Source organism: Castanea sativa, chromosome 1, assembly GCF_040712315.1.
Source record: "Castanea sativa cultivar Marrone di Chiusa Pesio chromosome 1, ASM4071231v1".
Taxonomy (NCBI): domain Eukaryota; kingdom Viridiplantae; phylum Streptophyta; class Magnoliopsida; order Fagales; family Fagaceae; genus Castanea; species Castanea sativa.
This window is the reverse complement of record NC_134013.1, coordinates 69,724,025-69,752,005: the sequence shown is the minus strand read 5'-3', so window position 1 is coordinate 69,752,005 and position 27,981 is coordinate 69,724,025. Positions and strand designations below refer to the sequence as shown.

Sequence of the window (27,981 nt, the reverse complement as noted above, 5' to 3'; positions counted from 1 at the left end):
TACACTAACAAGAAAAACTAAAGCACTAACAACGGAAATTATCAAACACAAACACTTGGGCTAAACCCAGATGGAATAATTATTTAAATAGCTCAAATTTTTATAAGAAAAATATACCTTCAAACTTGAAAAAAATCTGAACTTTCGTTGGTAGGGACAAAAGGGATTTTGAAGGTATGGGTGAGGGGATCATCTGAAGCCGATTGTGAGGAAAGAGGAGAGTGTTTGAGGGTGAGGGTGATTTTTGTTGCACGCCGAGGGGTTGAGGGTGACTGGTTTGGGTGTTTAAGTGAGAGTGTTTGAACTTTAAGAAAGTGTTTGAGAGATTGAGAGAGCATTTGAGAGACTAAGAGTGTTTCAGAGTTTTTGAGAGAGTGTGAGTGTTTGAGTGAGGCGTTTGAAAGTGGCTGAGAGTGTATAGTATGTAGATTTCGAGTCTTATAAACTCGATTTCTACGTGGCTAAATTCCCTCCATATGAAAAATTTGTCCACGGAAGGGTTTTGACAAACACCACAAATCAAGTTAAAAGCTTGAGTTTTAACTGGATCTCGAGTTTTAAAAACTCGAGATGTTAGTTTCCAACATTCTTTTGAACAATGACAACTAACGAAAATGTTAGATATTTAAGGGTAAATGGAAAAAAAAATCGAAAACTTCATTTCACGACCTCCTCACTCTCTTCAAAGCCTCTCACAGACCAATCACCCTTCCCTTTCATTTTCTTAACCAAAACCCGATTCTGAATTCGGAGCTCCACCTCTGACACCCAAACCCAAACCCTCCCCAAATCCGCAATCCAACGCATTGCCCATAAGCTATGCTCCTTAGGCTTCACCGAAGATTCCCCAAACCCAAACCCGAGCCCAAATTACGGAAAAATCTTCATCCCCCCGCCCCACCCATTACCCAAACATGGGGTCAAACACACTCTTGGTACGAGCTGGTCCACTCTCGAGAACCCAGTTCCACCATAACCAAATACCACCAACTGAGGCGCAAGGTGACTATCCAGAAGAAGGAGAAGAAAGTGTCAACATTGGCAGAGCTGAGCTTGAACGAAGAAGAAGTTGAAGGTAGGGATGGCAGGGATTGTTAACGAGCGGTGAAGGCACTATGAATATGAAGAGGACTCATGAATTATTGGAGGTTAGCTTTGCTTTCCCAATTCTTTTGTTTTTAATTGTAAATTGATTGGATAGTTTATGTGTGTGTGTATATTTATATATTGAGAATTATGTGTAGTTATTAAAGTTTGTGTTGTTATAATGCTTGAATTACAATCGAATTCTTGAAGTAATGTGTTAGTGGAAATTGGAGATTGTAAGTGCCTAAGTGGAAAGGAAATGAAAGTAGGATAGAGCTGTATAAGTACTTTAAAGCTCTCTATTTGTTTCGATAGAAAGCTTTTTATAAAGAAAGTTTACAGTATTTTTGATTGTTTGATAGTATAAAAAAATGAGTTAAAGGAAAATGAACTATTATAATTAGAGGTTAGAACTTGGTGTGATGCTAAGTGTCAATAACTGATTATTATTATTATTATTATTATTATTATTATTATTTAAAAAAATTTAATTCATGTGTGTCAAAAACTCTTTGCCATGGATACATTTTTTATTAAATAAAATAATTTAGTCTAAATCAAATATAATGCCCACGACCAGGTCCACCACCGTTACCATTGACTTTGCCTTGCTCCCTCATATGCCCTGTGTAAGTCAAATAAAATAGCATAAAATTAGGAATTAGTAGACGCGCATATTTTGATCGGTGGAACATGGGTTAAACAAATAACATTGGACAAATGATATTGATTGTCGTTGTAGTAGCTGTAGTCAAGCTAAGTAGTCAAATAGGATCATTAACATTTTTATTTTTTGCCTGAAAGAATTTTTTAGCTATGCTAGTTGATGATGCACATAACTAAATGCTCTAAGCTTCAATGGGCTAGTGATTGCTTGAAAGGCTTGAAAAAGAAAAAGACAAGATCAAAGGAGATTGGGGTGAACCGACCAAGAACCCTCCAATGCTTAAGTTAGTTTTTTCCTCTAGGACTCAAAAATTCCAACTTTTTAGGAGTCATGAAAAACTTACCTTTATTTGATGTCGATGAGTCCTTATATAGTGAATTTTTGGAGCAGTTACTTGTATAGTAACTTCTAAAATATTTGTGGAAGTTTAAAGATTCAGACTTAACTTCAACAACCGCTATAGAAATTAGAATATTCAACCTTATCTTCTACAACTGCCATTGGAAGTTAAGTTCTTAATAGCAATGAACAAGGATTTGGTAGCAAGTGGTTTGAGTTACAGGCTCTTATGGATAAGTCTGTTTCTGGAAATATCACAAGTGTTGGGGGTCGTCAAGGCATTTTTCCTTAGACGACCCTCATGTCTATGGATGACCTTCTTAACGTCCACAGATGAGCGTATCATTTTGGGCTGAACTTTGGCTCTAGATGACTCTTATGGACGAACTGAAGATGGTCCAATTTTTAGTTCCCCATCAGTTGCCCCCTTGTCCAAGGGTCATCCAAAGTACTGTTTGAAGTTATTGTTGATTTTCGAGGTGTGTCATCATCCCAGTGGTTAAATGTTGTGACACGTGTCATCACTACCTCGATTGAATTTGAACGTTCTAGATCCTGCCACGTGTCATAATTTTGTGGGCTAGCTTATCGCGTCAATTCAATTTCTCAAGGAAAAGGCCATATGGCTTCATCTGGTTGGTTGCACTGTTCCAGATTCCAAATTTTGTTGCCTATAAATAGTATAATTTCTCTCCTACCCTTCACATTTCTTAAATTTTCTTTCTTGACATTTGTCGTCCAGTGCCTTTGTCTAGGAGTCCTCCCGCATCCTTAGTCCTTCGTCTAGATCCAGGTATTCTCTTCTTCCTCATCCTTAGGATTTCCTTCTCTAGTTTCTTTAAAATGTCTATGCCTAGCAATAGTGTTGATAAGGAGATAGATGAGTATCATGACAACACTAGTGATAGTGGTAGTAGTGAGGATAGTAGTAGTAGCAATAGTAGTAGTGGGGGGAATACCATAGACGAGCAATACACGTTTGGTGTTCCCGGGGTTCCTCGAGGTTCTTCAGGAACATCTTAGGATGAGGGCAACTTTAAGGTCACAAGCTGGTACCTCGACGAGTTTTCCCCCATCCACTGATTTGGACGAGGTAGAGACTATTTATAATTGTGCTGTAGGCGTCCATTCTAAGATAGACGAGAAAAGACTGGCTTCCCTTAGGAGTTGGTATCAAATTCCAGATGATCTTAACCCTAGGTTAGCCGTCCAAGGGGAATGGTGTTGTGACCCTCGTCTTGGAATAGGTGTTTATGAAGCTTACCTTCTAGGGGGTCTTAGGTTGCCTCTTAATACCTTTGCTAGGGAGTTATTAACTAGGTTTGGTTTAGAAGTGTGTCAGTTTAATCCCAATGCATGGAGGCTAGTTGTCTCTATACAAGTTTTATGGAGGGAAATATTTGAAGGAGATCGCCCTCTTACTGTGGACGAGTTCCTCTATTGTTACAGGCCCTCATAAATTAGTCAATCCCTTGGTTTTTACCAATTCACAGCCAAGGGTAAAGATTCTAGATTGATAAAGTCCTTCTTGACGTCTGATAGGAACTAGAAGGCGGAGTTTTTCTTCGTCTCTGGTTTCTGAGCTGGACACCCTGTTAAGGTTGGCAGGGATATATTTTCCCCCTATACTAGAGAGATAAGGAACCTTTGTCCAGAAAGTATGTTTTTTCCTTATTCCATATTTTTCCTTTCTTTATAATCATCTAATCCTCCCTTTCTTTTTACAGCTGTCAGATGACCGTCCCTAAACAGGGTCCATCTTGAACGCGTCCAAAGAGCTCGTCTATACGCTAACAGGAGTTTCCACTCGTTGGTCACCCTTGATTGTCTAGCGACTTGGGGACTTGGTACTAAACCTTCTGCTGAAGCTATAGCCTACAAGCTTACTGTTCGTAGATGTAGGTTTCTCTTCCTCTCTTTTTTTTCTTTTTTCTTTTTTTAAGAAATTGTTTGAGTATCATCTTTTAGTCAATTCTAATATTTTTCTTTTCAAGGATGAAAACTATGAAAGAAAACAAAGGAAAAGGGGTGGTAGTAAATGAGGATGCCTTACCAGAGACGGAGTCTCGACCTCGTCTTGTTGTGGGAGATAAAAGAAAGAACCTATCCAAGACGATTGACTTGGAGAATCTTCCAAGTCATCGAAGGGAAAAGAAGGCGAAACACAAGTCATCCAAACCTAGGGTTGTCAAGCCAAGCCACGTCGTCCTACCTCCCAACAGCCGTACATCCAAATTCATGATGTGGACTCGTCTGAGCCTATTGGAGTTACCCCGTCCACAACCACTGCTCCTGCCTCGTTTCAGCCTCCTTCAAGAGTTCCTATGAACCTTGTTGAAAATGAGGACTTGGCTTGGGAAAGGTTCTAGAAGGCTATGATTGATGAGGATGTGGTTGTGTGCTATGACATGTCTTTGAAAGAGTTTGAACATTTTGTTGTTTATGATCTTTTCAAGGTATGCAATTTCACTTTTACCTCGTCTTATCATTGTACATTTTTTTTTAACATAACTTTCACCCACTTGCGTAGGCAATGTCAAAGTTTATTGTAGTGTCCAGGCAGGCCACAAAGATGGAGAAGGAGAGAATCAAGCTTGAGAGGAGGATCTAGAAGGTTAAGGACAACTGTAGGGATTGGGCTGAGGTGGTAGGCAAGGCCAAAGACAAAGTCAAAGAACTAAAAAATCTCGTCGAGGAGCTGAAGGTTGACATTGTTGAGAAGGATACTCATCTTGACCATTTTCAGAAAAGGAATGACGAGTTGAGCACCCTTCTCAAGAATGCAAAAAAGGACGGTGTTGAGGAGTTCAAAGCTTCCAATCAATTTACTAACCTTCTAGACACGAACTACGTTGTTGGCTTCGAAGATTTTCGCATGGACATTGTTGAACACTTCCTTGAAGTGGACTTTAGCTCCATCAAACTCTAGCTTGGTGCTTCCAGCTCTCTCTTCCAAATGAGTTTTGAAGATGTTAATATTGAGGACGATGCTAACACCCAGCCTGCCCAGGACAAGCCTAAAACTAGAGATAATCCCCCATAGTAAATGTTTGAAATTTTACCATCTTGTTTCCTTTTCTTTTTTTTCTTTTTTTTTTAAGCATGAGGTCTGTTGTTTTGGACCATTTAAATCAATCCAAGTACCTTTTACTCGTCCACAATCATTAGGATGAGCTTTAATACATTCAGTCTTTATAAGTGTTTTTGGACGATGGTCATCTACCAATTTTTAAACTTTTATGAATGGATATTTACTATTCAACATGTTATTGTGTGGATGAATTTTTTTATCTACATCGCCCATATTATACTGGTTTTAAGTGTTGCCCGTCCACTCATGAAGGTATTTAGCTCGTCCATGTTAAAATAATTTCATCATGTTCAATATTCTTTTAATTTTTACAAGTATAATTCATCTTATGAACGACATTGTCTTTACCAACTTTATTTGTCCAGAGATATGACTTAGTTGGTTCGATTTTTCATCCATAGGCTGGACGATTTATACTCGTCTTTAGGCAAGACGTTTCCAGCTTTTACTCGTCCAAATATTGGATTTGTTTTGACTGGCTATATTTATCCATGGATTTTGAACATTCTTTTGTGCACGCATTTTCTTGTCCATTGGTTGTGTTGTGAAATTTTAAAATACTCGCAAGTGTACGAACCGTACTGAAGTATAGTTTGACAAGAACGAGGTCGAACCCACAGAGACTTGAATGAACGTAGGAAAATTAATCAAATCTTAACCAAATTAATCCTAATCTAGTTTAATAAAAATTGGTTGTTTTGAAATTAAATAAACTAAGCAAATAGTTAAACTAAGCAAAAGATATAAAGCAATAAAAAGATGTAAACAATCAAGGGAAATGAATTAAGGTTTTGGAATCCGCCTTGTAAGTCATATCAGCATATATTTATGATCATTAATTTTTCCTAACTACTACATGATAATCTAGAAATCAATCTTACTATCATGGAAAATATTCTCATTAAAATCTTTATTTTAAAAATCAAAAGCATGTTCTTCTTTGCTTCTTAAGTATAAAATCAAATCATCAATTGTATCTATAGCCAAACAAATCACAAGATATATCCAATTCTAAAAATCAAATCATAAATTGTATCCATTGGCAGATAAATCACAAGCGATATCCAATTTTATAATCAAGAATTAATAAACTAAGCATTCAATTAATTAAGACAAATCCTAAATCATGAGAAAAACATGATTGAACTCATATCTAGAATCTCATCTTAGTCAATTGATATGAAACAAGAACAATTTAAATCATTAAACAACAACTATTGTGGGAAAAATCAAATCACATAAATATTACTAATAATCCTTAACAAGGTTTCATCCTCAACCCTAATTATAAATTTAGCTACTCATAGTAATTAAAATAAAACACAAGAATAAAATACTAAACATTAAACTAGACAAATAAAATAAAACTAACTGTCATGGAAGAAAACCAAAGAAGTAGCCGCACTCTCTATGTTCAGCCCCCAGCCCTAGCACTGGCCTCCCTTGAATTTTGCCCTAAAGAGCCTTTAAATAGGTCAAGGAATCCTATTACAAGTTGAATTCCCGTTTGGGGAAAATTCTAGATTTTTAGGCTTCAATTAACCGACAATTTTGGCCCATTTAACGTCAGAATTCGGACTTTTGGTAAACAACAAAGTTGTAGCCCTTTAGGTTAAATTTCCAGACCAACTTGAATCATCTCCATTGGACATCTGAGCCGAAAGTTATGCCAAAAATACTAACTGATGTGCAGGTTGGAATCCTAATCCGAATTGAACTTGGATTTGATGCAAATTTCCTTTGATTCCCTGCTCCAATTGGACTTAAATTTAATTGGGTTGGTCTTCTTTAACTTCATCATGGCCCTTGTAAAAGTAAAGTCCATTAGCTTTCTTCTTTGCACAAATCCACTTATTTAATTCCATTCTCCTATAAAAGATAAATTCACGTAATAAGATTCAATTAAGCACAAAATTGATTATTCATCATTATTCCAAAACCAAATATAAAATGCATGAATTTCCTCAAAATAAGTATTATAATGCTTTCTAACAATGATATAAATATGCAAAATTAAGCTATTATCAATGCACATCAGGTTGGACAAATTTGCTTTAGGTTTTATACCGTCCATTGTTCAAACAAACATACCTTAAGCTTATTTCTCTAGTTTATCCTTATTTTAAGGAAAACATATAGACATTACATCCCTGCGTCCAGAGATTTTATTCGTCTTGAGCTTATAGCCTTCTTGTGAATTAGTTTTAATGAGAACTTCAAAAACATGAGAATTGGAAATTCACACAACCTTATACATTGTAAACACTACTTATAAAATCATCGTCCACAAGTTTTGGCACATGCTTAGAAGCTGGTGCCTTTAGGGAATTAAAGATACAAACAAACAACCAAGTCCATGACTTCGTCCATAGTTTATAGACAGCGCATAGTTAGGAACATACACTTTTGGGAATTAAAACACAACATATAATACTAATAACAAAAACTAGTAATGAAAAGTAACACATAACTTCTACTCGTCTAGGATAGACACAACGTCTAGGATGATCTCGTCCAGAGTGATGCTCGTCCAAGCTATTATCCTACTGGTAATATCTTCTTAAATGCTCAACATTCCAAGGGTGCTCCAACTTTCTCCCACCCAGGGGGTATTTTGGTCATTTTTAGGTTTCGGAGGTATTTTGGTCATTTTCAGGTTTTAGGGTTATTTTTAGGTTTAGAGGGTATTTTGGTCATTTTATAGGTTTCGGAGGTATTTTGGTCATTTTCAAGTTTCAGGGTTATTTTGGTTATTTTTTTTAGGTTTTAGGGTTATTTTGGTTAATTTTTAGGCTTTGGGGTTATTTTGGTCATTTTTTAAGTTTCGAGAGTATTTTGGTCATTTTTTAGATTTAGGTGGTATTTTGGTTAATTTTAGATTTTATGGGTATTTTCGGCCTTTTTTTTTATGTTTAAGGGGTATTTTGGTAATTTTTAGGTTTTAGGGGTATTTTGGTGATTTTTTTTTAGTTTTGAGGATATTTTAGTCATTTTTTAGGTTTTGAGGGTATTTTAATCATTTTTTTAAAGGCTTAGGGGGTATTTTTGTAATTTTTAGGTTTTAGGAGTATTTTGATCAGTTTTTAGGTTTTGAGGGTATTTTGGTCAATTTTCAAGTTTCGGCGATATTTTGGTCATTTTTTAGATTTCAGGGGAATTTTGGTCAATTTTTAGGTTTTAAGGATATTTTGGTCATTTTTTAGGTTTAAGGGCTATTTTGGTTATTTTTAGGTTTTAGGGGGTATTTTGGTCTTTTTTTTTAGTTTTGGGGGTATTTTAGTTATTTTTAGGTTTTGAGGGTATTTTGGTCAATTTTTAGGTTTTGAGGATATTTCGGTCATTTTTTAAGTTTCGAGGGTATTTTGGTTATTTTTAGTGGTTTTTTTTATTATATATATATATATGTAGCATATTTGGTCTTTTTTAGGTTTATGAGGTATTTTGATAAATTTAAAGAATTTTATGAGTACTTTGGTCTTTTTCAAGTTTTAGTTGCATTTTGGTAATTTTGATTATTGGGTAATTGGGTGGGTTAAGATTTATCCATAATAATTGGTTTGGGTTAGAAATTGCTGTTCATATATATATAGATAGGTTCAAGTTAGACCTAATGCCGGCTCAACCTTTAAGCCATATAGGCAACCGCCTAAGGCCCCCAATGAAAAAAGGCCCCTAAATTTTTACCAATAGAGATATTCTTGTACCAATAGAAGTATTAATTAAGTCTTAAATATTCACCAATAAATAAAAAATAGTAGCTTTTTATCAAAGAAAAACCAGTTAAAGAGAAATATTTTCATTGGAGGGGTCAATCATTTAATCTCTCACACATAAATGTTAAAAGAACTCATTAATCTTACACAAGTAAATAAATTTATACCCAAATTCTATTAAAAAAATATCAAATATATAACTTTATTAAACTTTTCAATCATATTTTTTTAGTATTTAGTTACTTCATTCAATAAATAGTGTTTATTTTAGTTGTATAGTCATTGAGTAATGTGATGAGTTTGTTTTAATTTGTAATTTTTTTTCTAAAAAAATAGATTTTAAATGAATAAAAAAACCAAAATTTAAATAAATATTCTACTAATATTCAAAGTATAAGAATAGATCTCGCTTAAAATTGTTGCCTTAGGCCCCACACCAATACTTTGAGCCGACCCTAGTTAAACCTGATGTAACTCCATAAGAATTACATCATTTTTAAGCCATAGATTTCTAAAAGATCTAACGGTTGAAAAACATCATTAAATGTTAAGACTTTACGCCTTATTGTCTAATTACTACTAGCAGTTTTTTCTCTCCTTATTTATTGTTTTCCACTTGATTAAAAGGTAAAACCATTTTTAATAACCTACAAACCTTACATATATACTAAAAGCACCCCACTATAGCCAAACCTCCCATCTCCACAAAGAAGCTATTAAACAGTTGTAGATGCTCATTTTTTTGGGAGCCCAACAGGAGAAAGAAGCCCAACAACGTGGGCAGAAGAAAGTGGGATAGAAAAGCCATTAAGCCCAAGCGGCAGGAATAATGGATCATGGGTCCATAAAGCAAACAAATGGACCTTGAAAAAGTAAATGGGCCTAAAAGGGTTCGAATAAAGAGAAGTAGCAAACCCATGGGTTGTATGGATGTAGAAGGAGAGAATGGGTCACAGCTGCCACAACAGGCCTAAAATAATGTAAGTAAAGAAAGTAAGGGGCAATGGAGAACCCAAAAACCCCGAGGATGAAGTATAAAGTATTTGGGCCAAGAAAGCCTAAGGAGTTAGTAAAAAGCCCATGGGAGGCCTCTTTACTTAGCCGCATCCATAAATCAGATCCCCATCAAGAAAACCTTGGTGGATACAGGTACCTCGGTAAACCTTGTTCCATTAAGCACCCTGCAAGTAGCAGGAATTTCAGAAAGAAAGATCCAAGGGTGCCCAATGGAAGTAATTGGATTTGAAGGAAGTGGCGAATATACCACAAGCCACATTCAACTATGGTTAAACGTAGGCCCTATAGCCTTTTTAGCCCGGTTCCATGTGGTAAAGATGGAGGTCTCATACCATGTGCTTTTGGGAAGGCCATGGTTGCATAAATACTGGTTGGTACCGTCCACCTACCACCAATGCTTGAAAGGAAGGTTGAATGGCAGGATAATATATATAGCGGCAAACCTGTCGCCGTTTGAACAAGCAGAGGCCCATCTAGTAGAAACCATGTTTTATGATCAATGGGCACCATTTGGGGAAAGCTCAGCGTCAAAACCAAGAGGCACCTTTATCCCTAGATGGGAAGACATTCGCAGTGACCCGGAACCTAATCTGAGAGAATTACTATCTCAGAAGAAGAAAAAGAGAAAAGAAGCACCTACTGCAGAGCTGGATGATACACCACAATGCGTCAGGGCCCGAGGACCTAATGACAGGATTGTGTATAAACTATGAAGGTGCGTAGGGCCCATAAGTGAAACACAAGCGGGCCTTAGACAAGAGTGGCAGCACAAAAGCCTGGTGTGTTACGTAGCTCAAGAAGGCTTAGAAGAAGAAAGTAATGAAGAGAAAGATGAGGTTACAGCAGATAAGAATGTACAGATTATAGCAAAAGAGGAGTTAGAGGAAGTCAACTTGGGGTCCGACTCAAAAGAACCAAGGCCCATCTCAATCAATTCAAAGTTGTCAGAATTAATACGGCTATTGAAGGAGTACAAAGATGTCTTTGAGTAGGATTATAGTGAAATGCCAAGATTGGATCCTGGGCTAGTAGTGCATACGCTGAATGTGGATCCAAAGGCCAAGCCAGTTGCCCAGCCTGCCAGAATATTTCACACCGAAATAAAAAGGCAGATAGTCAAAGAGGTACAGAAACTGTTAGCCGTAGGATTCATCAAACCAATCCAATATCCACGCTGGTTGTCCAATATAGTGCCAGTAAAGAAGAAGAACAGGTAGATAAGATGTTGTGTAAACTTCAGGAATCTCAATAAGGTCTACCTAAAAGACGAATTCCCACTGCCAAACATGGACTTATTGATAGATTCTGTGCCAAGAAGCGCCATGTTTTCCTTCATGGACGGATTCAGTGGGTACAACTAGATCAGAATGGCGCCAAAGGACATAGAGAAGATCGCTTTCAGAACACCTATAGGCAACTTTTACTATACAGTAATGCCATTTGGGTTAAGGAATGCAGGTGCAACTTATCAACGAACAATGACGACTATATTCCATAACATGATGCATCGAGAATTAGAAGACTATGTGGATGACATAGTGGTAAAATCAAAAAAATGAGAAGAACATGTCCAAGTGTTGAGGTAGGTATTTGAAAGATGTAGAACTTTCAAGCTAAGAATGAACCCTCTTAAGTGCGCATTCGGAGTGTCTTTAGGGAAATTCTTGAGTTTCCTGGTTCACAGCAGAGGAATAGATGTAGACCCGGCCAAAGCTATAGTCGTAGCAACTATAAAGCCTTCAGGCACAATAAAGGAATTGAAAAGCTTTTTGGAGAAAGTTTCATATATCTGAAGATTCATCCCCGGATTGGCATCCATTACCTCTCCTTTCGGCAAACTGCTAAAAAATGGGCAAAACTTTGAATGGGGAGAGGCACAGCAGACGGCCTTTAAAAGGCTACAGCAGATTATGATGAACCTCCCTACTGTGGAAGCTCCAATCCACAGGAAGCCACGGTTGTTGTACTTAGCCAACAACCAGTATGTTGTAGGGACTTTGATCACCTAAGAGGATGGAGATGGTATGGAACAACCAGTTTATTACATCAGCCGAGCTTTAAAAGACACAGAAACCCATTACCCAAAGGCAAAGAGGGCATGCTTGGCTATTATGTATGCTTCGCAAAGGTTACATCATTATTTCTTAGCCTACGAGGTATGGCTGATGACTAAGTCTTACGCCATCAAAGCCTTATTACAATAGCCAATTCTTTCTGGCAGAATATCCTAGTGGTTGCTACAATTGTCACAGTATGATCTGAAGGCAAGAACACCCAAGGGGGTAAAGTGTCAGGCTATAGTAGATCTATTGGCACAATTCTCAGGAGAAGAAGAATTCCCGCTAGATGATGAAGTCCCAGGAGAAGTAGCCGTGGCAGAAGAGGTCGGAGAATGGTGGGTAATGAAATTTGATGGGTCTTCTACCACCCAATCAGGGGGAGTGGGAGTAGTTCTATATCATGAAGAAGACGAGGCTATGGCATTATCATTCAAATTAGAATTTTCATGTTCAAACAACACGGCAAAAGCCTATCTATTTGGGTTAGCCAAGGCCCTTGAAATGGGGGTCAAACACTTAAGAGTAATAGGAGATTCGAACCTAGTGGTCTGCCAGACCAAAGGAAGCTTCTCTTTAAAGGAACCTAGTCTAGCCTCGTACAGGGCAATGGCCCAGAAGATGGAGGAAAAGTTTTTGACCTTTGAAATAGAGCACACTCCGAGGAGCAAAAACCGGTTCGCAGATGCCCTGGCCACATTAGGCTCACAAATAATCTTCCAAGGGGAAAGCACCAGGACAGAAGTCAGCAAAAGGAAAGAATCTATTATCGAAGTATTGAAAAAAAAGGTTCCAGGAAAAACAATGTGAAGAGGATTGACAGAATCTCATAAGGGAGATCTTGATGAAGGAAGGAGAGCCTGCGGAATTAAAGGTACTAAAAGATTATGCCCTGGTAAGAGGAGAGCTATACCGTAAGATGCCAGGTGGGGTCTTGTTTAGATGTGTGAGGTAAGAGGAGGCTCAGAGAAAGTTGAAGGAAGTGCACGACAAGACGTACGGATACTGCGGAGAGATCAACCTTTACCGTAGACTCCAAAGGGTAGTCTTTTATTGGCCAAGTATGGGAAGAGACGCGGACCAAGTACAAGTCTGATATGAGACCTGCCAGCTTGCGACAGACAGAGAAGAAAGCTACGCGGTGTTCGTCAACGAAGATTGGAGAAAACCGTTTGCCCAGTATTTAGCAGAAGGTATCCTACCACAAAAGCACAGCGAGCAATACAAGCTTAAAAGGCTGGCAACACGTTACTTTCTGCACAACGGGGTCCTTTTTAAAAAAGGGTATGACTGAGACTCATTACGTTGTTTGGGCCCCGAGGAAGCAAACAGTATGATAAAGGAAGTGCACATGGGAGAATGTGAGGAGCACCAAGGGAGGAGAAAGTTATATAGATGCTTGTTGGAGATGAGTTATTATTGGCCTGCCATGAAAAAGGATACGACAAAATTTGTGAAAAAATGTCACAGCTGTCAAGTACAAGCCAACTTAATTCACACCCACCTGCAGAATCTACACAGTATGGTTACCCCATGGACATTCCATACTTGGGGGCTTGATTTGATAGGGCCAGTTAACCCACCATCACGCGGCTACATATGGATCCTGGTGGCTACAGAGTATTTCACAAAATGGGTAGAGGTAGTGCCACTTCGCAAAGCCATGGAAGGAGCAGTGGCAAACTTCATCAAGGAAAATATAATTGTAAGGTTCGGGGTACCTGATAGAATTATCAGTGACAATGGCACGCCGTTTGTCAACAACGACGTGAGGAAGATGCTGGAATTCTACCAGGTCAAACACCACCGATCATCACCTTACTACCCACAAGGAAATGGGCAAGTAGAGGCGACAAACAAAACCCTCATAAAGATCATTAGCAAAATAAGTCAAGAGTATACAGAAGGATGGGCAATGCATCTGCCAGACGCCCTTTAGGCCTACAGAAATTTGCTGAAGTCAGCCACAGGATTCTCACTCTTCTCTCTAGTCTACGAAACAGAAGTAATGAGCCCAATAGAAGTAATTCCTTATGGGTTATGTGAATGAAGGAGAAGGAAAAAGAGAAGGAGATCTTTGCGGCAGAAAGGTATGAGGACTTAGAAGGGCTCGACAAGAAGAGAGAAGAAGCTCAGGAGCGCAGCCATAAATATAGACGATGGTTGACAGAAGCCTACAGCAAGATGACTAAAGAAAAAGTGTTTGCAGAAGGACAACTCGTGTTGAAGGTGGCAGACTACGTCAGGCGAGGCATGGCAGGACTGTCTAAGTTTGCACCAAAATGGGAAGGACCCTTTGTGGTAAGAGAGGCACACCCCACTGGGTATTACCGTGTGACCCAGATGGTTGGTAAAGACCTGATGGATCCCATTAATGGGAAGTAACTGAAGTGTTATTATGCGTAGAATGAGGAAGAACGAGAGGTCTCGAAATCACCCTTTCCTTCTTTTTTGTTTAATAAGTCTTATGTTTCCCTTTTGTTTTCTTTTCAAGTGACTATGTCACAAGACAAAGAACTGTAACGTGCTTTCATGAAATATGCAATGAAAAGTTACGAAGCGTTATAAAACATTCTATGTCATAGCAGTAGCAAAAAAAAAAAAGAAAAAAAAGAAGAAGAAAGGAAACAGTAACCAAGTGTAGCATCTTATAGTTACAAAACCCAAACTGTGGCAAACTTGCCAAATGGGTACTAAAAAAAGAAAAAAAAAAGAAAGAGGGGAAATATAAAAGGTACTAGATAGAAAAGAAAGGAAACTACATAATCATCAACGAAGTCCAGAGATAAGGGTCTGGTTTCCAAAACGGTTGGAACCACCAATGCTGGAAAGAAGGTGCTCACGACGACCCTCAAAGTTTGCCACCTCCTTCTTCGAAACTTCAAGGCATGTGTCAATGGCATCAATGGTAGGCTAAACCTTTCTCATAAAAAAGGCACGAGCGATCTCATGAAAATGGTCCAGGATGAACTCTACAGCAAACCCCACACTAACAAGCTCCTGGATCGCGGCCCTCTACTGCAGGATTCTCTCGGTAGAAACGGTATCAACAAAATTATGCTTAATATCATTCATCACGCTCCCTAGCAGCTTCAGAAAGTGCCCTCTAGTAGAACGGCCATATCAAAATCCTTGCATAAAGTCACTGCGGCTGCTGTAAATCGCCACGAGGTGAGAGGCACAATCCTCAGGTATCCTGAAGCAATGAAAGTCGACATAGGGAGGCCTGGAACCCCAGAAGTCTACGAGATTGAGGTCATTGACCTCGTGTTGGTCGAAGTGGGCAAAGAAGGCTACAACCTGACTCGCCAGATCTGGCACTGTGGCAGAACTGCTACCCACCTCAAACTGAGGAGGAATAGTGGGAAGCGGACCTGGCAGAAGGTGTAAAGAGTGGAATAAGAAAACAAGAGGCAAGCAAATTGAAATTCATAGAGAATGGGTGAGGAAGAAAAGAGGAAAATAGGAACTCACCAGGGCCTGTAAGAATGGGTGATGTGGGAATGGCAGAAACAGGTGTGGTAAGGGAAATGGCTGTAGGCATATCTTTGTCTGTTGCAACCTCTGGCTTTCCAGAGGTCTTTACAATAAAATAAAATAAAAGGGGGACATGCAAAATAAAGGGAGACCGCAGCAGGGGGAGTTACACAAATATATATATTTATAAAGAGGAGATAGCAAAAAAAGGGGGGGGGGGGAAGAGAAGTTCAGCAATACGAAAAGAAACATACCTATGAATTTAGCCTTATGCTCAGAGCCCTCCTCTTCTTCTCCTTCAGATTCGAAAATCCTCTTCTTCTTGGTAGGTTCATCATCAGGGTTCTTAAAAACATCCTCAAACTCCTCAGAAGACAAGTCCACATCAGGACCACGTGTGGCAGAACTAGAAATGGAGGAAGGGGTAACTACTAAGGAGGAGTCATCCTTCACGGCCTGAGATAGAGACGCAAAAGGGTCACTGATGAAGATAATAAGGGGTGTGACCGGAGAGACAGCCTCAGCCTGGACAGCAGCAACAGGGATGGTCCCTTCTTAGGAAGTGGGTGTCGAGGTAGGAATGGGAATGGTCTCACTAATCCCTTTGGTAGGAACTTCCTGTGGGGTAGTAGGAGTGGCAGAAATCACAGCAGGGAACACCACATCCACCCCGTCAAAGAAACCCTCCATAGGTGTACCCATGGAGGCAGAAATCTCTTTAGCTGTGGGGCGATACATAGAGATGGGTTTAGGTTCTGCCTAAGAAGCAAGGACGAAGGTTAATGACATGTGTAAAAAAAAAAGGGGGGAAAAGAAAAAGAAAAGAAAGAGACATACTTCAAACTTGGGCTCGCCGAGTGAAATAGGATGGGTAGCAGATGAGTTCTTCTTGTACTTAGACTGTGAAAAAAAAAAAAAAAAAGAGGTGAAAAGAAGGAAACAAGCCAACAGGAGCACAGGGTTAGGTGTGAGAAGAATCCTATACAAGAATAATAAAGAATAGGAAAAGTTATAGATGACATACTCTCCACTCAGTAGTGGTGGGTGCTTAAGGAGAAGAAGTCTTCCTTTTACTGCCTCGGGTCCTGCTAGAAGGAGGAGCATCAGTAGATGGTTGAGAAATGGTGGGCCTGATCTTGCCTGCGGCAGAACGCCTATTGGAATGGGTGCAAACAGAGAGAGGAGTAGTGCTCTCTAATACAATGTTACTCATAGGATGAAGGTCACTTCCAAAAGGTACAATATCCGAGCAAGTCTTAGAGGAATCATCACCTGCCTTCTTCTTCGCAGACTTGGACTTGGTGGATTTCTTCTTCGCAAGCACAGGGACATTGGTCACCTTCACCCTCTTCTCCTAGCCTACGGGATAATCACTGGCATGTAACCCACTCGAATATGGCAGAAAGGCTTTATTTCCTAGCATACGCCAACACGGATGTAGAAGGTAGAAGTAGTCGAGGGTTGGTAGAGACAACTGCGCCAAGCCTATCAGGAGGAATGAGGGAAAATCTACGACTACCTAGCAGCTCCTTCTCGAATGAAATCATCACTGCCTACCAATACTCGTGCATGGCAGCAGTACAAATACCTTCCCTCTACGAGCTTGGGATGGTAACTATGGTAAAGTGTTGGCTCCAGAACTCAAAAGCAGTATGCCACAAGAACGGCCGAACGGAAGTAGGAGACTCTATGAGAAAAGAGATGTCATTAGGAATGTCCTGATCCAACCCAAATTGCCTTCTCACCCGGTTAGTAGGATAATGTACAAATCTGACGCCTTCATCAACCAAGTAAGACAACCACCCAACATTGGTGGCTGCCAAGTATGTGATACCCTTCTCCTCAAAGCTAGTCAACGGGGTAGTAGTGCCAACAACATCAATAAATGTACCCATAACAGAATCCACACACGTATAGCCTATACCTAAATTTCTATATGCCCTCTATGAAAACCCAACCCCCTTGTCAAAGAATTCAATAGCGAGATGATCAATCGGTTTTAAACCAGCCCAACGAAAAGCCAAAGAAAAATCGAAATCAAACCTACCACAGAAGTCCGTGATGACCTTTGGACAAAAGTTGTACTTCTCCTTGGCAAATTGGATGGGCCTACACTTTTCCAGATGCCTAGCGCAACGCTCATACAACAAATGCTGCAGGATGGTACTATGAACAGAAGTGGTGACTATTGGACAGGAACCTGCTTGACTCTCATAGCTCCGCAGAATATCTAACTGGACATACAAATGCCCCAAGAACATGGGTGCTAGCGGCGGACTCACCCTAGCAGAAATCTTAATAGCCAAACGAAAGTACAGAGGCTTCACAGCATAGTATGGATGAGAGCCAAAGACAAACTTACAGAGCCAGAATGTGATGAAGGCCACACGACTAGCAGCGACGGAAAGCTTTGAAGGAGAACTAATCTAAAATGATAACTTGGTGTTACCACTCATTCTTTTCTTCAACTCGGCCTCCACGGCCTCTTCCTCTAGAGAAAGTTTTAGAGTGGCAGGATCAACGTCGCTAAGGATGGGCAAAAGCAACTGATTCGCCACATCCTCCAAAGTTACGGTGATCTCACTGCAGGAGAGAAAGAAGGTGTGGGTAGTGGTGCACCATCGACGGACTAAATGACTGAGGTTGAATAAGTTTCTAAAGTTAGATAAACGGTGGGATAGAACAATGGCCTTCAATACGCCAGCCCGCTGTAACAATCTTATAAAGCCCGTATCGGACAACTCTCTATCTACCCACTCCTTCCAGCCTAAAGTCGTGCTGGACCCAAATTCGAAGTGAATGGGTACGGGGAGTGAAATGCCTTGGCGAATGGCAAGATCGAAAATCAAAGAGGCCAATGGAGTCCAAGAAATGTCTGGGTTACGCCGGCAATGGGCGAACCACACACGACCCGACGGCGGTGGCGGTACATAATCACTAGGAACCTTGGGGAAGTGGTTGTGGACATCATACCAAGGATCTATAAAGGGGTACATTCACTGTTGGGATCGCGCCGCTCTCCTTCTTCATCAGAATGATCTAATTTAGAATAGGCGACCTCTTTGCTCGCCTTACGCGCAGCAGGATTATTAACAACCTCTTTCCCCTTACGATGGGAAGAGGTTTGACCTTTCGCTAGTGTAATGGAGTATTGGTTGGTCGGAGAAGACAATTTGTGGTGTTTAGGAAGAAGGACACAAAGAAGAAAAAGGAAGAGAAAGAGTGTTTGTGTCAGTAATATGAAGGGACTCGATCTTAAATACCAGTGCTATGAAGAGTGGTACGAAGGGATGCGATGGGTCAATCAGCAGATAAGGGAAGGAGTTAATGAAGCAAAGGTTGTGTTTCAAAATAACTACTAAACTAGGAAATTCGAAGAGACAACACTATTCATGGCAGAAAAGAAAAAAAAAGTATAAATTGGGGTCCACTGTTCGAAAAAGTCCACTAAGGAAAAGAAGAAGAAGAAGACAGAAGGGATAGGAAAGTCTTTATTCACATATGAACTACAGGAGCACTTCATATGCTCAAAGGGCTAAATGTAGATACTCATTTTTTTTAGGAGCCCAGCAAGAGGAAGAAGCCCAACAACGTGGGCAAAAGAAAATGGGCTAAAAAAGCCATTAAGCTTAAGTGGCAGGAATAATGGATCATGGGTCTGGATCATGGGTCCATAAAGCAAACAAGTGGACCTTGAAGAAGTAAATGGGCCTAAAAGGGCCCGAAAAGAGAGAAGTAGCAAACCCATGGGCTGTATGGATATAGAAGGTGAGAATGGGCCACAGCTGCCACAGTTGGCACAGTAGGCCCAAAGCAATGTAAGTAAAGAAAGTAAGGGGTAATAGAGAACCCAAAAGCCCTAAGGATGATGTATAAAGTACTTAGGCCAAGGAAGTCCAAGGAGTTAGTAAAAGCCCATGAGAAGCACAAAATTAGAAAGGGTCAAAGATGCCTAAAAGGAAGTAAGCGGGACATGGGAGCCCACAAGTAACATAGTAAAAGGCCCAATGAGTTCATTAGGCCGTCAAAAAAGGGATGAACAACAAACTCAAAGAAGCCCAGCAACCTTGGGTCAAGTAAACATCACAGCAGGCATGGCAAAATGATGTGGCAGGAAGTAATGCCAAGGCTAAGAATAGAACATGGAGAATGGCACTATAAAGGAGAACCCACAATCAGGAAAAGCCTAGCAAGCCATAAAGAATGAGAAATTAATAAAGTAGCCCATGCTGTAAGAAGCCAAGAACAAACGGAAGAACAGGCAAAACGAACCTTTAGATCACGACAAGCGCATGAGCAGCAAGCAGATTTTGGACAAGTATGAAAGTAAGGCACGCGCAAGGTCCAAACACCACTAGCTTGTACCCAGCCAATACAGGAAGTGGTAGGTCAAGGGTCAGAGGCAAGAGGGCATGGTTTGGCGGTGGGGAGGGGGAAAACCTATTTTTATGTTTCTTACTCAGGCTCTTTTGGAGGTAGTGTCCTGTTGGGATGACATACCACCCAAAAGAAGCAAAACTGAGTTGGAACCACTAGGTGCATGCCATGAGGGACGGAGAGGAAGAGAGTACTTACACCGTGGTAGGTAAAACTGCCACAACAAGCAAACAAACAAAATAGTCTTCTCTGTCTGATGAGGTGGAGTAGTGCGGTCAGCGCAGGTAAGTGGCACTAGCTGGGCGATTGACCAATCAGTAATGGTCAGTAAGGATGCCCACACCAGCCAAAGATGGTTAAGGGCTAAAATGGTAAATGCCAACCGCGGCAGGCATTATATAAGGAGCCATTACTTTGCATAGGGGGAGACGACAATAGCAATCTCTAGGAAGAGAATCACCACAACTAAAAAGAACACCGAATGATAACATGAAGAGAAAGGAAGGAAAGAATTAGAGAGAATAGAAGGAAAAGTAAAAACGGAGAGAACAGAGCCACAGGCATGCACCAAATAGGTTGATTCCCTCTTTCCCTCTCCAACCCATGTTCTCTGTTAACGAAAAAGGACCTCTCTAAGTACAATTCATTTAGGCCCGCTCCCTCAAAGTAGTTAATTTCTTCCCTAGAGAGATATTTCACGTTGAAGAGATGGCTCCCTTTTTGACTTAGACCCAACAACATAACTTGACACGGTAGACTAACATTTTCTTTTAATAAGCTTATTACTACTCATTCTGTACTTATCCTTTGTTGCTGTTTCATAAAACAAGTATTCTTTATCAAAGCCCATTTACTTTTGTCTAAATAGTAAAAGAATCTCTATTGTTGTCTTTATTGTATTTGCCTGCCGTGGTTATTATAACAGTTCTGCCTGCCATGGGCATATGATAAAAATCTTGGCAAACGGGGGCATGGTTTGCGCACAAGCCGGACCAAAGAGAGTTGCTATTGGACCGGTCCCAACTCCCTAATTTAGAAAACTTTGGGCCTAGCACAGCAAAAGGCAGCCCAGCCCAATATTTGCAAAAAGGCCCACCACAACAGTACACTAGAAATTTCTAGTTGGACTTTCTACTTCACATTCCCATTCATTATCAATAAAGAGCTGGTCGTGGTGCAAATAGTGTTTTAGACAATTTCGTTATTGGATAAATTACCCAATTGCTACATTTGTACAATCAGCAAGTTTAGTGACGACTTCATGTCAAGCATACTACAGGAAAAATGCATTTCGTACCCATTTGGAATAGCTCTTGAGGAGCTTAAACTTGTAGGTGCTGGAGATTTCATTAGAAGCATAGTTTGTGTCAACTATATATATATAATCTAGGTCAAACTTTCCTGGCTTAAATCATGAGAATGGTTGCATATTGAAGTTCATATTACTTGGAAAAACTATCAGATCAAGAGATTTCTAATCTACTACATGGAATTCCTCATATAGATTCTAGTCTCCTGAAGCAGCTAATAAACTTTTTTTTAGGCAAGTTAATTTGTGGCAAACAAATCTTGGTGTGTTGTTATTACATCTATTTCTTGGATGCTACTCGTTCTTATAGCTTTCTTAAGCACAAGGACATTTGTTTAGTTGTTGTCTTTTTTGATATGTGTAATGCATAGATGTCTAATTACAAAAAATACTTGTTTAAAAAGTCTTTTCATGCAGTGTTGCTCAAAATCTTATTTATCGTGTAGCAAAAGAATGAAGTAACTAATGCATTGTTATTGATTCTGTTCCGTTCCGGCCGGAACCGCCGGAATATTTCGTACCGGCATGAAAACCGGTACCATAATACCCCTCATTCCACCTTGGATCAAATTTCGGCCTATTTTGGGGTGTTCCGGTCATGCCGGCCAATTTCGGCCGGTACAAGATTTTGGCTTAAAAAAAAAAAATCTTATCACCTCCTTCTTCTTCTTCTTCTGGGTTTCGGACCTTTCTTCTTCTTGTTTTCTTTTTTTTTTCTTCTTCTTCTTCTTCTTCTTCTTCTTCTGGGTTTCGAACTCATCTTCTTCCTCTTTTCTTCTGGTGGGGTTCGGTCCTGCCAATCTCCTTTTCATTTTTTATCTGTGTGTTCACTGTGCTGTACAAGTAAATGATTGGTAATGTATTTTGAGTCTTTGACTGTCAGCCTCCTTTACTCTTCCTTTAAATGCAATGTCCTTTGCTCTAAATTTTTTGTCTGTGTTTGCCAGCCCACGTGATACTATTGTCACTTGTGACTTGTGTTTTAAAATGAAGCCCCACAAGACTAACAATAAAAAAGAATGTTCAGCCTTATTCCACCTATTAACATTAATATGTGGGTTTTTTTTTTTTGTTCCATATCATTACTCTTATTATATTTTATAAATGATTGAACTGATACTTATTATTATTATTATTATTATTATTATTATTATTTGGCTTAAATATTACATATTAGTTGAAATATGTATTTATAACTTCTTTAACACTCTTAATAATTTATATGAATTTTTTTATTAATAATATATATTTTTTGTTATAAAATAGCAGTAACTCCGAAACACCCTGAAATGGTACGCTGAAATAAGCTGGTATCGAAACATTTCGTTCCAATGGACAAACTGAAACGGGGACCGAAACGGTATTCATAACATTGAACTAATGTGTAATTCTATGTACACAAAAGTTTACATAGAAATACAATTTATTATGTAATTCTACATATACAATAGTTTTACAACAAATTTTACACTTACTGAATTGGCGAGTATATGGGTCTTTTTTGCAAATGTTGGGCTGGGCCGCCTCCTGTTGCACTTGACCCCAAAGTTTTTTGGATCAAGGAGTTGAGACCGGTTCAATAGCAACTCTCCTTGGTTCGGCTTGTGCGCAAACGATGAGTCCAAGCCCAAGGGAAGACACTGCAAAGTGGGCTTATTCCTTGTTTCTGCCACAGAAGGAACTTTTCTTCAGTTTTTGCTGCAAGTCTAACTTTTCTACTGTGTAATAAAACTGTCTGCGGTGCAATAAAACTGTCTGCTGTGCAGTAAAGCTTTTTGCGGTGTAGTAAAATTGTCTGCTGTGCAGTAAAGCTTTCTGTTGTACATTAAAGTCATTTGCTGTAAAGTCGTTTGCTATAAAGCCTTCTGCTATGTAATAAAGCTGTCTGTTGTGCATTATACTGTATGTTGTAAAGCCTTCTGCTATGCAATAAAACTATCTACAGTGCAGTAAAGTTTTCTGCTGTACATTAAAGCCATCTGTTGTAAAGTCGTCTGTTGTAAAGCCTTCTGCTGTGTAATAAAGTTGTCTATTGTGCATTAAAGCTGTCTGCTGTAAGGCCTTCTGCTGTGCAATTAAGCTTTTTGCTGTGCTAATAAAGCTTTCTGCTGTGCTAATAAAGCTGTCTGTTGTGCAGTTAAGCTTTCTGTTGTGTTAATAAAGCTGTCTGCTGTGAATGACTACTCTTCATTTTCTACAGAAATACTTTTCTATTTCCTGCATATAAACTAATGGGGTATTAAAAAATACAACTCTAGCTTCGTCCATAGAGGTCGTCCAAGATAAAACCAGGTAGGCAAAAGTTGTAGGAACCTCATCCAGGATAAGGTCGTCCACGCTGTAAGGTGCGTGGACAAAGCTTTGCATGGTCAAAGTTTCACAACGCCATGCCATGTCATCCAAAGAGAACCATCAACCTCGTCCTGGGAGATCGTCCAGAATGGAATGACCTCGCTTGGAAGCAAGATGCGCCTAACTGGAGGTTCCCTGAACGAGGACCCTAGACGAGCCCTTGACACTTAGGAAAAATTCCTAAAGTGAATATAACAACTCCGTATCACACGCATAACTTCCAGTGACCATTTTGTGAGGAAAATGTAACTCCTAAACAGTTGAAGAAGTTATCTTTGAACCTTCACACATCCTCAAATCCAGGGAAGGTTACAAGTTTGATAACTGTCTTTAGAACACTATATAAACGACCATTCAGACCAAAGAAATGTACGTTTGACATTTCTAAAAAAGTTGGAACTCCAAAATTATAGAGAGAAAAACTAACTTTGCCATCGGAGGGTTCTTGGCCGGCAACCCCGGTCACCTTTGATCGTTTTTCTTTCTTTTTCAGACCATTAAGGCAACAAACAATCTTTTCAAGTCCGAAGCATCTAGCTTACTGATTTTCATTGCATCATCATAAACAAATTTAAAACTCAAAGAAAATACCAATCAAGCAAATGTTAGCTTACATGGGTTAGCATATTCTCAAATATATACATGCGTATATTCATAAATATACTTATACATATACACATATACATCTACAAAATACATTCTGCAGAATAAGTTATGTGTATATATATACTTATGGTAGCATAATGGATCAAAAGTAAAACACGTAATAACAAAAATAAAGAAGAAAGCTTCGGTAGGAAAGGTTTAGCTAGTATAATAGCTAACACGGTAAATATAATAAAAAGGTGCTACAGCAGAATAACTAGTACAACAAGTAAAGACACCATAGCAGGACAACTGATGCAGCAGATGTCATAAAAAGTACTACCGCAGATTGACTAAATACAGCAGATATAAGTTATAATGAGAGAAATCAAATATATTTGCAATTGAAATGAAGTATTAAATTTTTCCATAAAATAAGTAAACCAAGAAGGAACCCAAACCCCAATTTAAACAACCTTGTTATGGGCTCTTGCCATTAAAGTTGTGCATTTTGGAGAATATGCTTAAATGGCTACTAGCTATTACTTTTTAGAGACTTCAAAGAATGGGTTTGCTAAGAGGGAGGGAAAAGATGGTCTATTGATGCATGCCCCTATTCCTGCCGCATTTTCCCTCTTCTTTTTACCACTTTCTTTCTTTCTCTCCGTTCTTTTTTACTCTTAGTTTCCTTACTACTCTCTTGCCGTAAGTTGTTTTTCTCACTTGAGTCTTTTCTTTTAGGTGCTTCCTCTCTTAGGTCCCATTCCCATTGGGTCTCCCATGCTTACTGCCTCCTCATTTCTCATCCATAGCTACCTCCTTTTATAATGAGCTAAGTCAATGAGATTTCTCCATTTTACCCCTAGGGCTTCACCAATTGTTTTTGGTTTGTTGTGGGCATCCATTCAAGACTACCCACTGACCTATTGGTTGCCCCAACCACTGCTATTGCTCAGTTTGTTTGCTACACCATTACTCATTTCAAGACAACTTTTGTTTGTACTTGTTGTATACCTCTATCTCTAGGTTCAAATGGGTAAGGATTGGGCTATCTCACTACCTAGCTCTATGGCATGCATCAAATGGTCCCAACCATTTACTACTTCTTTTGTGTAAGATACCGTTCTAGTAACGTATACTCCCAAAAGAAGTTATGGCAGGAAACAAAATATAGACCCCATTTTCCCCCCACCACCAAACCACACCCTCTAAAACTCCTTGACCATGGACCTACCTCCCTTGTATTGGCTGGGTACATGTTGGTGGTGCTCCGGCCCTTCTATTTTTGTCTTCTTTCGTTCCCACACTGTTTCTGCTGTAACAAATTAGTTCTGTTTTGTCCTGTTGCGTGTTTTTGTCTTATTTCTTTATGCATTTCCTGCTGCATTTGTTATTTCCTTAGGTTTGACTTTTCTTTCCTTCACGTGATTCCTGCTGTTGACACTTCATGTCGTTCCTTGTTTCATTTCATCATGCTTCTTCATACTAGTTTTCATGCCTATCTCTTTTATACAAAAGGATTTGGGCCTTTGTGGGCCAAATAATGATGAATGGATCAAAAAGGTCTTGAGCCCAATTTATCTTCATCTGTCGAAGCCATTCTGCTGAAGAACCATATTTTGCGGCAGATCTGTATTCTGCAGCAGATTTGTATTCTATGGCAGATTTGTATTGCTGCAGATAGCTTTCCCTTGTATTTCTTCCTGTGGACCTCTCTTGCTCTTTGGTCTTCTTGGTGGGCCTTTGGGCTTTGCTTTTTATCTTGCAACTTATTAGGCTTTCTTCCTCATAAGCTTTTAGGTATGGATTTGCAAAAATGAGCATCAACAGCGAGTTATTAATTTTCAAATAGGTCTATCACAAACACTACTTTATGAGAAAATCTAGTACCACAACTTATCTCACAACTTCTTTATCATATTTGTAATATGCCACAGTGTAAGTGGTGGAGAAAAAATTGTAGAACCATGGTTAAGTGATAGGCAAACCACTCATAGTTTTCCACATATTACAGCTGTGGCAAAAAGTTGTGAAATAGTGTGTGGTTCTAAAACTACTCTTACATTATTAACATCGATCTTTCCATCTCATACAAGCATGAAATCTTCTGTTAATTTTAGTGTGCTGCTAAACTTACTTTGGCTGAGTGATTTTCAATGATGTACAATGCTTATTTTTTTTAATTGTTTTTAGATCAAATTATTTTTTAATTAAAAAAGAAAATTAAAACCAATTAAGTTCAAAGTTAACAATTTGATATATGTTGAACAAACACAATAATTATCACTAAAATTGCAACCCCAACTAACGAATTATCAATAAATAAATATCACCAAAATTCAAAAGCAATAAAGGCAATAAATAACAATAAAGTCATACAAATTTGTATTGAAATGGAATTTTTTTTTTAAAACTTTTCAAAATTGTTAGCTTTGCTATAATTTTGGTTGAGCAAGCATATACTGAAGATTGAGTAAAGCTCCAGACACAATATAGTTGTGTCAACTTTAAATTGTCATATTTCTCTCATTTCAAATCCTAATTGGTTTAAATTTGTATTCAATTTTAAAGATCCAAATGTTATTTTCTAATGAAACAAATTTCACTCAAAAAATATTAACAATTCATAATTTGTAAACGAAACTGTGGGGTTCAAAGGCCTAAGATGCGTTTTTGGGTCATGGGCTTTGTCCGAGGATGTTTACCTGTCCAAGGATGGATTGATAGTAATAGAGATGTTAAACTTAAAGGCCCACAAGTAAGCTGTTGCGAAAGAGGTTAATGGAAGTAATCTAAGGAAGGGTAGCTCCTCGGATAAGTGAGGTAAAGGTCAGATGGTACGTCATGTTGACTAAAATGATCTTTCAGGAGGTCTTGTGTGTAAGATATGTTTCATAGGGGCACAGAGAGCAGGGACAGTTGGAAAATATCTCAGAGAAAGTGGTTACCACCACATTGAATGCTCTATATCTAAGTCTTTGGCCACATTTATGAGGAAGTGATACCTGAACAGTGATTTTTAGCCTTACAGTTATAATCTAAGGACTTCAAGAAAAGGCTAATGGGACAAGTATCAAGGGGAGCAGTCTAAATCTACACGTGGAGAGCAAGAATGGAGGAGAGGAGGAAGTATAAGAAGGAGGAAAGTCTTGTAGAAAGGGGGGGATCGGGAGAGAGAAAGAGCAAACACTGTAGACTGGATATTTGTAATAAGAGAGGAGAAAGATAAGCAACTGGTCCTCGGCTTGAGTCCGAGGATAAGTTCCATCATATAAACTTATTCATCCTTGTTATTTTGTAATCTTGGGCCATTGTTATTATCGTTTAAGCTCATTAGAAACAAAAATTTTAACCTATTCTCTACAAATTTATTGTATTAGGTTCTTTGAGCCTATACTCCTCTTCTTGTTGGACCTAGGCACGAATTGCAATCTTACAGAAACCATAACCTCAACTTTTCAACCAAACATACCTCTAATAAAATTCTACTGATACAACCAAAATTTGATATCTTGTTGCAGTAGAATCTGCCAACACATCTATGAATCCTAACAATTGGTATTTTGAAAAGTAATAATCAATTAAAGAATTACTGCTGAAAAGTGTTTGGATAGAACTTGTTGCTGAAAACTGAAAACTGAAAACACTGTAGCAAAATAATTTTTAAAGATGTAAAAAATACTGTTCATGCCAAAAATTACTGTTCATTGGCCTAAAATCACTGGCTTAAAATCACTGTTCATGGTCAATAAACAGTGACAAACACGTTGAAAAAAAAAAAAAAAAAAAAAGAAGGCTGGACGTGGACGCTGGATCCAAACAAATTCTATATCTTTAAAACATCGTTCCATTAAAGGCCAAAAGGTGACATTTATTTTTCATTTAAAAAAAATATTAGTGGCGTTCATACT

The 27,981-nt window shown here is 38.9% G+C and overlaps 1 protein-coding gene across 1 annotated transcript; it reads left to right on the top strand.

Moving 5' to 3' along the window:
* Positions 1-13,492: 13,492 nt before the first annotated feature.
* Positions 13,493-14,355, top strand: LOC142633123 (uncharacterized). The gene is made up of 2 exons (XM_075807396.1): positions 13,493-13,813; positions 14,023-14,355. Exons 1-2 carry the CDS (start codon positions 13,493-13,495, stop codon positions 14,353-14,355), a joined length of 654 nt encoding a protein of 217 aa, XP_075663511.1.
* Positions 14,356-27,981: the final 13,626 nt, after the last annotated feature.

What these genes read in the sequence shown, in the direction of transcription:
- LOC142633123 (XM_075807396.1), top strand. Translation starts at nt 13,493, where the DNA reads ATGGTTACCCCATGGACATTCCATACTTGGGGGCTTGATTTGATAGGG. An exon ending in ACCCACAAGGAAATGGGCAA is followed by an intron (nt 13,814 to 14,022) that starts GTAGAGGCGACA and finishes ATGTGAATGAAG; the next exon opens with GAGAAGGAAAAAGAGAAGGA.